This window comes from Cryptotermes secundus, unplaced genomic scaffold (assembly GCF_002891405.2).
Source record: "Cryptotermes secundus unplaced genomic scaffold, Csec_1.0 scaffold2387, whole genome shotgun sequence".
In the NCBI taxonomy this organism is placed as follows: domain Eukaryota; kingdom Metazoa; phylum Arthropoda; class Insecta; order Blattodea; family Kalotermitidae; genus Cryptotermes; species Cryptotermes secundus.
Window position 1 is genome coordinate 344,875 of NW_019731616.1, and position 13,394 is coordinate 358,268.

At 40.1% G+C, this 13,394-nt stretch overlaps 2 protein-coding genes across 4 annotated transcripts in view; one reads left to right on the forward strand and one right to left on the reverse strand.

Annotated features, from left to right (window-relative positions):
* Window positions 1-9,267, reverse strand: part of LOC111867330 (glycogen phosphorylase) — a 127,288-nt gene extending 118,021 nt beyond the window's left edge. Inside the window, exon 1 of the mRNA XM_033752642.1 lies at window positions 7,943-9,267. Within this exon, the coding sequence (XP_033608533.1) occupies window positions 7,943-9,125 (1,183 nt within the window). The 5' untranslated portion in view covers window positions 9,126-9,267. The remainder of the gene's footprint in view (window positions 1-7,942) is intronic.
* LOC111867329 (serine palmitoyltransferase 2) overlaps window positions 1-13,394 on the forward strand; it is a gene marked incomplete at its 3' end in the record, with an annotated part of 39,377 nt that overhangs the window by 14,465 nt on the left and 11,518 nt on the right. For 2 of the 3 annotated variants that reach the window (XM_023857084.2, XM_023857085.2), the window contains 3 exon segments: window positions 9,465-9,684; window positions 11,260-11,439; window positions 12,683-12,837. In XM_023857084.2, the coding sequence (XP_023712852.2) occupies window positions 9,511-9,684; window positions 11,260-11,439; window positions 12,683-12,837 (509 nt within the window). 3 annotated transcript variants of the gene reach the window in all.

Genomic DNA, 13,394 nt, shown 5'->3' on the forward strand with positions numbered 1-13,394 from the left:
CAGAGGCAGAGGTGGCAATTTCTCTTTTCAAAGTGGTTGATTCTACGCCAGGTCAAGAACCGTTACCCTTCACACTGTACAGTATTCCTTCAAATCCCGTTACACAAGGCCAAATATTTCTAAGAAATGAAGTTCCAAATAACATCGTTGCCAATACTTGCAAATATATTTCTGAGTAATAAGTGAAACTCGCCTAAAATATGACCAAAAATATGATTTTATATCACTTCGGGCCCAAATATGACCTAAAGCTAAAATATGGTTTAAATATGCATTTATATGACCAATAAAAACAGTATTTTCATGTTCACAAGAGTCAGAAATGCGTTTATATTTAATTATACATGTGAAAAGATGCCAGGATAAAAATATGACACGTCATAGAAATCCGAGCCCTAGTTATCAGCCTGAGTTCAACACATGTTACTGAATGGAGCAGCGTAAATTGACGAGACGACAATGCATTTCCACTGCTCCATTCAGTAACATGTGTTCAACTCAGGCTGTTAACGATTCTCGGAAATTGCGGTTGCGTTGCGGTTGCCAGTTTCCTTGGTGTGCCCTCGCTCTAAGAGTGACAACGCACAACAAAAACAATCTAGGAACTAGACAAGAAGTTGCACATTCAACACATATACAACAAACAAAATTTTGCCCAGTACAACAGGGTGCTGAAATATCTGACATTAGGGAATAGTCCAACAAGAAAAGTCATCCAGTGCTAGGAAACGGCCGGTAAACACGGTTCTTAAGCAATGAATCAACACGGAACTCAATTTTATAAGACTGAGGCTTGCAAGATGGAGACTGCGAGAAACAGAAATATTGCGTAAAGTGAAAACAAGGAAACCCATGAAGCGACAATGTCAAGAATAATAAGAAGAGGAATAATTGGCTGCTTTCAAAAACACTTCACTTTCTGCTTGAATTAGCAAGAAGAATTCTAATTTATGTACAGTTCCTTTGTTCTAAAGTCCCAGTCCCCGGCTTGCTCAGCTTTCCCAGACAACTGAGCCTTATAACCTCGAACATGCCGTTCACCACTGCAGCCAAATTAACGAAAGTATTCAAATACTGAAAAAATAAAAAATAAAAAAATAAAAAAACTTTCCTGCCCTGTAACCAGCCAAGTTGATTTGCTATAAATGTGAACCCTCCCACGGTCTCCCCGTAATGTATTCACACGTCACATTCAAAGGAATGTTTCTTCGCTCGTAACTTGTTTTACGTCAAAGCACGTTCCCTCAGATGATACATTCGCTACCAAAATAAGCTCTCATGCATGCATGTAAAATATTCACCCCTAGTACACAGGGTCTTCCTTCTGTTCTAAACCGGGTCATTCTCTCCAGATCACTCACTAGATACAGCTTTCAACTATTAAACCTTTAAAGACTAGTGGCTAGTATATGTACCATCTGTTCTAACACACTAAAACTCTGAATTCTGCCCACAGTATATATTAGTAGTTTTCGTAGATTATTTACAAAATCATGACGTTGTACACTGACACCCTGAAAATAGACGCAGCATGTTTATAACAACAAAACAAAACTCCGTGGCTCGAGTCCGTAAGCGAACTATACCGACCGAGCGACCGCCGCTTGTCGGCGAAGTTAGTGCCAACTTTTGGGGATAGAGGGTGTCGCGTGGTCAGCGCAACGAATCCACACGGCCGTTAATCTCGGTTTTCTAGACCGAAGCAGCCATTTCCTTGAAATATCTCCTCAGTTATCCTCACGAGGCTGAGTGGACCCTGTTCCAGGCCCACTACTTCTCAGAAAATCTGGTAGCGTTGGAAATCGAACCGGGACCTCTGGATCTGTAGGCAGGAACTTTGACCAACAGACCACAGTAAATATTTGTCAGACTACACGGCGTCACACCCCAAAAGGCAGTAATCGTCACTGTTACTGTCGTGAGAATGTCTGAAAAGCTGCAGTCTGTACCGGAGTGGACATACTTTCCACATGCGTTCTTTGGATGCTGACATCCTGAATTAGCATTTGGATGAGTGCACATTGCATCAAATTGATAATGTTACTACTGTCCTACCTGTCTTTAAGTTTCTTATTAAGACGCTCCCTGTGGTTACCATAGTTGTTACTTTCCGGTACTGGCGCTAGTGTCGCTCCCATCTCACAAATTCGTGAGTCCACCGCATTATTACTGTCTGGAGGAAATATAAGAAATTTGGAATATGGAGTGGTCTTCTAATGGCACTGCGTATATATTAAATTATCAAAATCCGCTCAACAGTCCTCGAGTCGAAACATGCGTCCGGCCGCCATCTTTGCTTGCAAGCTTTTGTTGCATACTGCGCAAGTAACGCACAACCCCTATTTGATCATCAACAACAGTTCAAACGTGTACTCCATTTCCCGAAAGAATTCTTTACCACTCTGTTGGTTTTAATGTTCATATATTGCACTACTATACTGTAGTAAGGCCGATTTACACTAAAAAATGCCACGCTTTGCTTTGTATTTCGTTAATATCCACAATACTTCAAATGTAAGTTGTACAGCATTTTTAGATCGTTAAGTATACCGTATATAATGAAACAATAACCTTATATAAAATACACTAAAAATATATTTAATACATTAAAAGTGCTTGTTAAATACTTTAAATTCCTTGTTGCAACATGTTTCGGCCACACATGGGCCATCCCGTCTCTACGCAACGCTTCGTAAACACCCCTCCCCGCTAGGCTGTGACGTCACGCAACAACATAGGCTGTTTTCTGTGTGGTAAGCGAGAGGCCTATGTAAGGGGGTTCAAAGCGTAAGTGTAGGAGCGAGTGTGCTATAAACATATTCGCTAAATCCAAGACCGGCGTGAAGTTATTTGTCGCGCCACACAGCCAAAACTTGACAGTATTTAACAGACACTTTCAGTGTATTAAAATATATTTGTAGTGGCTTTTATATAAGGTTATTGTTGCATTAGAGACGGTATACTTACGATCTAAGAATGATGCCACAATGCAACAGGATGCTGAAATAGAGTATAAGTTGTACAGATCTTCATGATATTCTTACAGCATGTTATGAACGAACAATACAGTTAGATATATGTCACGTTACGAGTTAATTCGTATTTATGAATTTAATGGGAGCCAGGGTAGCTCAGTAGGTATAGTGAGTGGAATACGGGTTCCTCGACCAGCAACTGGGGATAGATTCTCTACAGAGACAAGAGATTCGCCCCTCTTCCGTAGTGCCTAGGCCAGTTTCGGGGCCTTCTCAGTCTCCTGTCTAACGGGTACCGGTGGGGGGGGGGGTATTTCCCCCGAGTGTAAAGTGACGGGAGCGTGAAGCTGACTACTCGCCTCTAGTGCCGCGGTTAAGAATGTGTGCAGGTACACCTCCACTCCCTCCTACCTCTTCATGAGGTACTGCTTAATTAAGAAGCAGTGATAACTTTGCCTTTGCTTATTTAATTTATGGTTTGACATTGTTAGTAGCTCACACAAGGCCGCATATACATACTGTAAGAAGGTCAATTAATATGTAATGCACCGGAAAGGGCTCGAAAGTTAATAGTCGCGACCTAATTTTAACTAATACCCCTGCATTTGTTTGAAGGGAGTAAGAACCAGCCTGTCTCCGAACCGCGATATGAACCCAGGAGTACTATCTACTCGAACAAGGCATTCGATAGAATCGATATTCGGTGGTTAGATACGAGGATATTTCGACCTATCCGTACTAATTATCATTGCTTATACGCCAAGTGCGTTGCGTACTTCACACGTCATTGCCAGGAAATGACCCGGCTTCTTTTTAAGGCGATGACTCAACTGTCGCCGCTAACCACAGTTTCAACATGGCCGATGTCATCGTGACGGCAGGGCAGTTACCCCATATTTCTCAAATTAAAAAGACTCTTTGAGTTCATTACCCGGTTACCGAGCAACATGGCTCACGGCGAAACGTTTCTGCTTTGTATTCGGGAGGTATCCGGTTCGAACCTCGGCCAAACAATGGCTATCAAAAGTTTCTTTTGTTTGTTATGAGGTTCCTTTAGGCAAATACAGGAGTACTACCTCAAATTTGGCAGAAACCGCTTCCTACCACATCATTTCCGATTCATTATTTAATATCATCCAATCATCCTATGATAGTCTGGGTTACTGACAGCGTCATTATACAAACTACAAAAATTAAATATTATTCAACTCAATTTAAGTCGTGGGACGGATGACACAGGATAGATTTTCGTGAGTCACGGGCGTTTTCATGCTATTATTCCTAGCGAACAAAATAAAAACATTTCAGTCGTCGCGACCCAATATTCTGTCTTAGACGTAATGTAATCCTTTAAAGCACAGTGGTTTCTATATGCACCGCCTGCTTAACATTTAAAAACTCTGCATTCTGCCCACACAGTGTATTTATGTGTTCCGTATGGTTCTCACAGTAAACAGCGATCATTTCCCTAAACAGCATTAACCGGTTGGGCGTTGTTATGGAGACGAAGTGAGTTCCTGTGAGGTACGGACTTCAAGATACTAAAACTCTGCATTCTGCCCACACAGTGTATTTATGTGTTCCGTATGGTTCTCACAGTAAACAGCGATCATTTCCCTAAACAGCATTAATCGGGTGGGCATTGTTATGGAGACGGAGTGTGTTTTCTGCGAGGTACGGACTTTAAGATACTAAAACTCTGCATTCTGCGCACGTCAGTCTTTATAAAGGGTTCAAATGCCGTATAGTAACCTACATGGTTTCACAACCCGGAAGACAATAACCATAATACCGAAAACACTGCTCCCAACAGTTCCTCTATTGTTGTGTGTTGATTCGTTGCCGCGGAAACATGTTTACTGCGCCGTTGCCTAGCAATTTATACATCTTCTTGTTAAAATATTCCGGTTTCCAGTCATCGTGTAACAATATTAAAACGTACACAAGTGTAAGAATACAATTCTTGAAGAACAAGATGGCTTGATTTTACTACTGCGCAACTACATTCTTTTTAAATTGATTACTGGGATCCAAGATGAAAAAGGTTGAGGAGAACAGCAGAGTGAGGTAACTCCAATCTAATCCAGTCATATGTAATCATATATATACATTGACAAAAGAACAGAAACAAAAACTGATAAGTACTTGCAAAGCTTTAGGTAGCTTACTTCTGTTATGCATGTTTCATGTGTTATGCTAAACCTGTGGTGATATATTCAAAACTGATTTTTGTCTTGTTGTTGCCTTATGAATTTAATAATCTCAGATTATAAATATAATATATCAGTTCCTGACAAGAATGAACGCATGTGAAATAAAACATACAATTTCATTTCTACAGTGATTTCAACATTGGTATCAGATGTCGCAGTTGAGTTGTTTGGGCCCCAACTTTGAATTTGAAAGGTCTCACGTTTAAATCTCAGTCCAGAGACTGGCTTTCCTGACTGTGGCTTCTGAAGTCAGAGTCTCAATTATTTCACGACTGGCAGTTTACCACCAATCAGTTCGTTTTGGTGACAAGCCCCTTGAGATTCAAGAACAGTAAGGGCGGTTGCACACCAAATGCATCAAGACATGAGACAAAAGATGCAGTCTAGCTTCATTCGTGATTCGTTAGCATCATGACTCAGACCTGTGTGCGGCTGTTTTCATAATCTCATTCATTTCAACTGTACTCCTTTCTTTGCGTCTTGTCGCAGACATCGTGTCTTGACTGTTACATGTCTTGACGCATGCCAGTATGCGGCCTACCTAACATTCCTTTCCAAACAAACAAACGCAGTCATAGTCCTTATGTAACATCCTCTCTGACGAGAGGATGGGTCTGTTGTTTAGAATTGTTGCTGGACCTCGCCAGCACAGTCATTCTGAGGTCCAAGTCCTCCGGGACTCATGACCACGTTTTACTGTCTCAGATTCGGGACTCCCCCAACCTGGAGCGCCAGGTCCCTGTCTTCATATCGCCCCAGGAACAGGGTGACCCGGTTATACCCCCAGTCACTGGGTTCCCTTTTCACCGCCTCCTACGACTCACAATGCTACGGTGGAGATATTCAACCCCACCTCCACACAGGATGGCTTTTGTAGTTGTTCTCAGTCCTTCATAAAAGTACCAAGAGAGTACCTCAAAGTAGGCAAAACCATTTTCTTCCATACCCTTTCCAACCCCTTATTCAGTATTCATCTTACCAGTCAACAAAATATAATCTGACCTCCTGAAGTTTCATTAAATTTAATACAACAGATATACAAATAAATACAATAATTCATCAGTAACAATAATTATAACGATGATTCTTTTAAGTACAAGCCCAAATTTGAATCCTTCTTCAATATAATAACATAGGGCAGTGAGACACTGAGGCTCCCACATTTTGTCTAGACAGTTGGCTCACAGATGGCAGTAAGTTTGTCAGCCTTATTTGCTGGCCGACCTTTACCCTCCAGGAAGATTCCTGTTACTCATATCTGTTGGAGGCTGAGTCGACCCCAAGGCCATAGTATGGTTGGAAGGATTAGGTAAATTGAAAAATCCACCTCACTGGCACTCGAAACACAAACCATTACCTAATCCCACCACGTCATAGGATCCTTAGCTAATTCAGCCCAGATCACATCCTTGAAGTCTGTTTCTCTAATGTACATTCTAATACCATCCCTCAACTTGAGTAAGCTTTCGAATGATTTCCCTATCAAAAATTCTGTAGGCATTTCTTGTCCATTTCATACAAGCTACAGCTGTTTATAATTTAGAATAATGTGGAACTACAACTAGAACAATATCACAAACTCAGAGGTCAGGTTAAAGTCTGTATCCTGGTAAATAAACATCTGGGCATCAGTTTATCCAGTAACATGCTTTTCTTCTTCTTGTACTTCCACATCACAATATTTATATGAATATATTCAATGCTGTGCTCCTCTGCCAAGATTTTACCTGTGGAGTGAGCCATTCTTTCATAAAAGCTGGATGTTAGTACTTATTACATTCAAAGTGTGGGGGGGGAGACAATATGGAACAATTGACAGTAACTGTATTTTTCAACTCTTTCAAGTTCTAACAACTTACACTTTATACACCTCTGCAGCTGAGTGGCATCCACTTACTTATGGAGCTGAGCCCTTCTTGAGGAGAAGCCAAATCTGCAGCTACTCAAGAATTTCCCAGCATTTTATGGAAGATGAAGGTTTATTACCATGTTCACACGAGCCCTCCACTTGTCCCTATCCTGATCCAGATCAATCCAATCCATTCCATCCCATCCTATCTCTCTAAGATCCATTTTAATACTGTTCACCCGCCTACGCCTTGGTCTTTCCAGTGTTCTGGCTTTCCCACCAATATCCTATATGCATTCCTCTTCTCCCCCATTCTTGCTACATGTCCTGGCCACCTCATCCTCCTTGACTTCAGCATTCTAATTATACTTGGAGAATAGTACAAGTTATGAAGCTCCTCATTATGCAGTTGTGAGTGGCATTCACAAGAGAATAACAATCTCTTCACTTATACAGTGGCAACAGCCCATCACTTCACTGGACTGGCACACAGACACATTATAAATGTCAACATTTCAGGTGATGGGACGGGACTCACAGTGGATGTGACAAAATATTATTTTTTCCTTACTCCACATAGAAGTGCATGTACAAACATTATTTCACTTTCATGCAAAATGAGGCTCATTCTTTCATCCTTTTAATGGAATAAAGCTATCAGAAAGTTTGTTCTTTTTAGACATGAAATTCAACACTAGTGACTCACCACCTATTTATGCAATGGGATAACCACCATCAACCGTGATCTGCCAGTGTCTTGACAATGACGACTTGTGAGCCACTATGTCACAGTCCTTTGAAAAATGGTTTGATACTTCATGTAAACTGAGCCCAAGATTCAGTAAGGCATGTAAGAAAGAGCCTTGCATCAAATAACATTATCAGCCTTGAGAGACAGTACTTACCTAGTCCCATGTAATGGAAGAGTTGAATTGGTTTGATTTCTTCCAACTCACTATCATTCACTGCTGGTTTAGTCTTCAAAGGGGATGCTGGAGATGTAGATTTGTTGCTTGGTTTGTCAGGTTCCACAGCCGCAATTGTCTCTGGTTTCAGACTTGGACCCGGAACAACTGCAACTGGTTTGAGAGGTTCGGGAGCACTTGGGGTCAATTTAGGTTGGGCCAAGGCAGGTACAGGTGTGGGCTCATCCTTGGGTTCTGGTTCCTCTTGTGAAAGCAGATCATCTTCCTGGGCACTGAGAGAAGACTTCAAAGAACCAATTTCATCAGAAAGTTTTTCTTTGTGTTCAATATCTGACTTCAGTGGGTTCAGTGGAATATCAGAACCTTTAATGTCTTCATGAGAAATGGAAGAAGCAAGGTCATCAGTTGGGTAATTCTCAGATGGAAGATTACCAACATCCAATTCAGGAACATCTGTTTGTTTTGATTCAGATTGTATGAAATCCACATCTTCTGGGAACTTGCTATGAGTATCTTTATGGCTGCTAGTCCCTTCTGTTAAGATGTCCTTTCGTTCTGTATCCATAAAGGCCTGGGAGAGTTCTTTTTGATTGCTTAACTTACCAATATCAAATTCTGACTCAAATTTTGAATCAAGTTTTTCACCTCCTGAAATCAGTGACTCGGTTTCTGGTTTAACAGAAGTTTCTGTTGAAAATCCTAACATATCGTGAGGTTGCCGTGAAAACGACATCTCTCGAAATATTTTAGAGTATTCAGCAACATCACTGGCACTCAGCAATGACTTTCGAGAACTAACCAGAGTGTCGGCAGCTGACCTGCGCTCTTCATCTCCAAACTGCAAATTATATTTGTCATCCAAGGTAGATTCAAGTTTTGGTGCTGGCTGGAATGAGAAATCTGACGTGTTTTGGCTTACCCCAGAGGCAACGTGACTTGTATCAGTATCAACTTCCAGCTCCTCGCCTGGTGGCTTTTCCTCCTTATTCTGCGGTCCTTGCTCTTGAAACTCCTTCACAGGCGACGATTCCGGTTCTAAGTGCTCAAAATCGTCAATCGACTCGTTATCCCTGTGCATTTCTCTTCCTTCAGTTGCATGGGAGGAACTAATTTTGCTCACCTGCTCTTTAAAATCCTCGCTTTGCAACTTCGTGGGTTCCATGTTGGAAAATTAAATACACCAACTATTTATCACAAATTGTTTCACAGTGAACACGGGAACACTTTTATACCGCAGCGGACAAAATTTTACGACAAAATATTCTGCTCCGTGAGCTGGGTCTGTCAAATGTCACAAACAAGAGCCGGCAAGATCACGCACTCCCTCTAGTAGGATGAGTCACAAGGAGGGGCAAGAAACAATGTCAAAACAGCGACTTTGATTTACATATTGTCACATAATTATGATAAAGTGAATTACTGTATTGTATTCCATTTATTTCTATTTTTAAATAAGGTAAACTACTTTTGCACTAAGTTATGTATATATTTTTGCCTGCAGCATCCAAACCGACTTCGCGCTTGCGCATAGTGCATTATCGTCAGTTATGACTCCAAACCCCCGACAGCGGCGCTCGCGTAACATATTTGCGTCTAACATGGCAGCAAATGGTGTTGTGTGTTCTTCGAAGAAGAAGATACAGAACGGCAAACTAATCCTCAAAGAAGTGAATGGGAAACAGAATGTATTTTCAGAACAAGCCAAAAATGCACAGTTGTTGGTACGTACTAAGTTATGGAAATTCAGCGTAAATATCACATTGTGGGAAGTGTGCCTGTGTTGCTAGACATCTAGCAACCGCATCTTTAGTGGTTATTATCTGATGATATACGTGGCCCATTTAAAAGAGAGAAAGCCCAATCCAAATGCCCATTGTCCCCATTATAAAATTTCCGGTGCTGACCATTCCAATCACAGTATTTGTACTGAAAAGTATTTAAATATTTGTGTTCTTGCATGGGCCTTGCAGTTTCAGTAAGAGGGTGTGGTAAGGTGGTCCAGAAATAGTTAATTTGGTCTCATTTAGGCCTTTAAGTAATTGACATTACCACACAACCTATTAATGATAAAAGGAGCTTGCATATTGATTCATCCAAGAAGCAATTTAATAATGAACGTCATGGAATTGACTTATTACAGCTTTTCACAAAATCTTTTACTAATGTTCCATGTTTTGTCACAGTTCTTCGGATTCGTCTGAAGTTTCTTGTCACATAGTTTACAGTGAGCCATGATACAGATTTCCATGTGTTCAAAATCTGATTTCTAAGAGCAGTATCCAGTGAGTATTTAGTTTGGAAAGAGTGCAGAAGTGGACTGTGTTGCACAGAATGTTTTTTAATTGTTTCGAAATTTTCGAGATGCATTAGATCCACCGTCTCGAGAGGAAACGTTTACAGGCTGTAATATCCTCACATGTTCTTGGGGAAACTGTATGCCCCTACTCCTGTTTTTTTTTTAATTCTACTTTTGCAAATAAATTGAAAGGAAAATGTACAGAAAAGAAAATAATGTGGAAGGAAACAATCTGATATCCCTTAATGCCCAAAGATCAATTATAAGACTTAAAAGTGCACTCCAGGAAATCTTTATAGGGCAGGGTGCCTCTAGTTTGGTAGAAAATCAAAACCAGATGAATTTGGAGTATATGGATAAAAAGAAGGGAATACCACAAGAAGGAATTTGGAAAGTATGTTTTTACAAGATAGTAGAGGTAATTTGAAGTGAAGATTTTATTTAACGGCTTAATGTAGTGTTTAGCATCCATTGTTTGTATTTTGGAGGCCTTGGATTTGAATCTCAGCCCAGAGGCAAGTCAGCTGATTGAGACCCTTAGTTTCTTATTTATTCTGCCTCATCAAATCCAGAAATAGAACCTGTAATTTCTTTCATGGGTTTTCAGTTTCTCATTGGTAGTTATGCTACAATTGATATTGTATAACGTATGCAGTTAACAGAGCATCATCAGAGGGCCGCGCCATAGCTCAAGCGGTTAGTCCCTGGCTTCCCACCGCGGCGGCCCGGGGTTGATCCCGGGCCTGGTCAAGTGGGATTTGTGGTGGACAAAGTCGCGTTGAGACAGGTGTTCTCGAAGTACTCTCAGTTTCACCTGCAAATCTTCATTCCACCAATTGCTCCACAATCACCCTCGCCTATCATCTGGGGCTGGTACAATAGGCCAGAAGTGGCCCACCCCACTAGCATTAAAAAAAAAGCATCATCAGAGAGAACATGGTGACTGTTTATTACACTACATGTTGTACTATGGTACTTTATGTTGTAACTGATATTACAGGAGACAAAATCTTCAAATGGCAGACCTCCAAAGAAACCTGACAGATCAAAAGAAAGCTTTGAAGAGGTTCCTTTGTATACAGCGGTGATGACATATCTTGGATTTTATCTCCTCATGTTCCTAGGCTATATAAACCAGTTGTTCTTCACCCCTAAAGTTGCAATGGAGAGGAACAGAGATGTGAGTATTTTTGAATGTCAGCTGTTTAGCCTTGTAAGTCTGACTGTAAAGAAATGATTTGAAATAGATTAGGCCTTTATAAGAAGCAATACAGGTGTTATATTATGTTATAATTGTTCATATATGAATGTGTAAAGCAAAATGGATGATATCAGTTACCTAAATAAAACACTGGAATGTTGCTTGTAATTGTCCTGTGAAGTTACTACAAGTAGAAGATGTTTGCTGCTTGCATGATTATCTGTGGCCTTATCTGAAGAGATAATTTGCAGTTTATAAGTGATAAAGAACAGTAAAGTGTTGAGAGTAGGGTATGTAAATAAACTCTGATGTAATGTGCAGGGCTGAACAAATTGTCTCACAAAATATTCATTGTTATATCCAGTATTTTATGGATGATTATTTTTGAAATTCTTGGAGTGTAGTTCTTAGTCACTTATCAGATTATAGTTTCAGCTGATGACAAAACCGGAAATATTTCTGTCAAAACTACATCACAAATAGGAAGAAAATTATGGTCTGTTACATTATCATTATAATTAAAGTGATTGGCAAGATGGAGGTGGTAGGATGTTTCTCGTAAAACATAATTTTAATGCACCTTTATGTAATATTTCCAGTTTTCACAAAAGAAACAGGTTCGTGGCAGTGTAACTTGTTATGACTGATGAATGTTTGAAAAAATTAATTTTTTAAGCATTGCATCATGATGCATATATACAGTGAATGTATACAGTTTTTACCATCAGTGCAACAATAAATGAATAATAAAGCATTGTTGTGTTGATGGTAAAAATTGTATACATTCATTGAGAAAAAAATGTCATATATGTTAGTTTACTTTCACTTCAAGTTTTTTGTGTGGGCATGAGATTTGAAATTGTCAAGGCAGTGATTATGAAGCTTACTGTCTTCTGGGATTTGATCCTGTGCATTGTGGTAGATATTTACTGACTTTTTTTTTTTTTTTTTTAGAAGAAATCTACTACCATGAAGATGGAGGTACCAGGTTTTGCTGAAACACTGGTAAATATCTACCAGACTATATAACATCACATCCCAGAAGGCAGTAATATTTTAAGGTTGTGGTTTTCATCAGTTGAGTTTATTCTAAACCGATAAGTCAGTCATAAAGTAACCACTGTTTTGTGGTTTCTGAATTAACACTGAAATGTGGGGTAACACTGGATTAAATTCGTATGACATATAACTGGATTGGATTATGTTATGCCCTGTTTTTCAGGGCTATGTGCCATTATTTGACAGATTTGAGTCCTTCTACCTGCGCTATGTATACCGACGGGTTAGAGATTGTTGGAACCAGCCAATTTGCGGAGTTCCGGGAGCAGAAGTTATTCTTAAAGACAGGATTACAAAAGATTATGGATGGACTTTTGAGTAAGTACGAAATGGGAGCTGATATTAACATCCAACTGATTCATCAAACATTAGTATCTGTATTTTCATTTCCAGAGATCCTTACTGGCTATCAAAGCCATTGGATATAGAACATGTCACAATTTACATGTATTAGTTCTGAGAACTAGTGATTCTTGATCTGTTACTTTAAAAACATATAGATATTGTGATCACATATCAATCATGTAAGATTTGAGGCTTTCACGGCGGTGACTATGAAGAAAGCAGTCTTCTGGGATTTGGCACCGTGTATAAGTGGTGTTAACCGACGTTTCGGAGGAACGTATCGCCTCCATCTTCAGGGTAGAAGAAAATATAAGAATTCTGCAAGCGAAGAGACCGTGAGAACCGGTAGAAGCAGTAGTCTGCAGTTAACCGACATTTCGGAGGAACGTATCGCCTCCATCTTCAGGGTAGAAGAAAATATAAGAATTCTGCAAGCGAAGAGACCGTGAGAACCGGTAGAAGCAGTAGTCTGCAGTTAACCGACATTTCGGAGGAACGTATCGCCTCCATCTTCAGGGTAGAAGAAAATA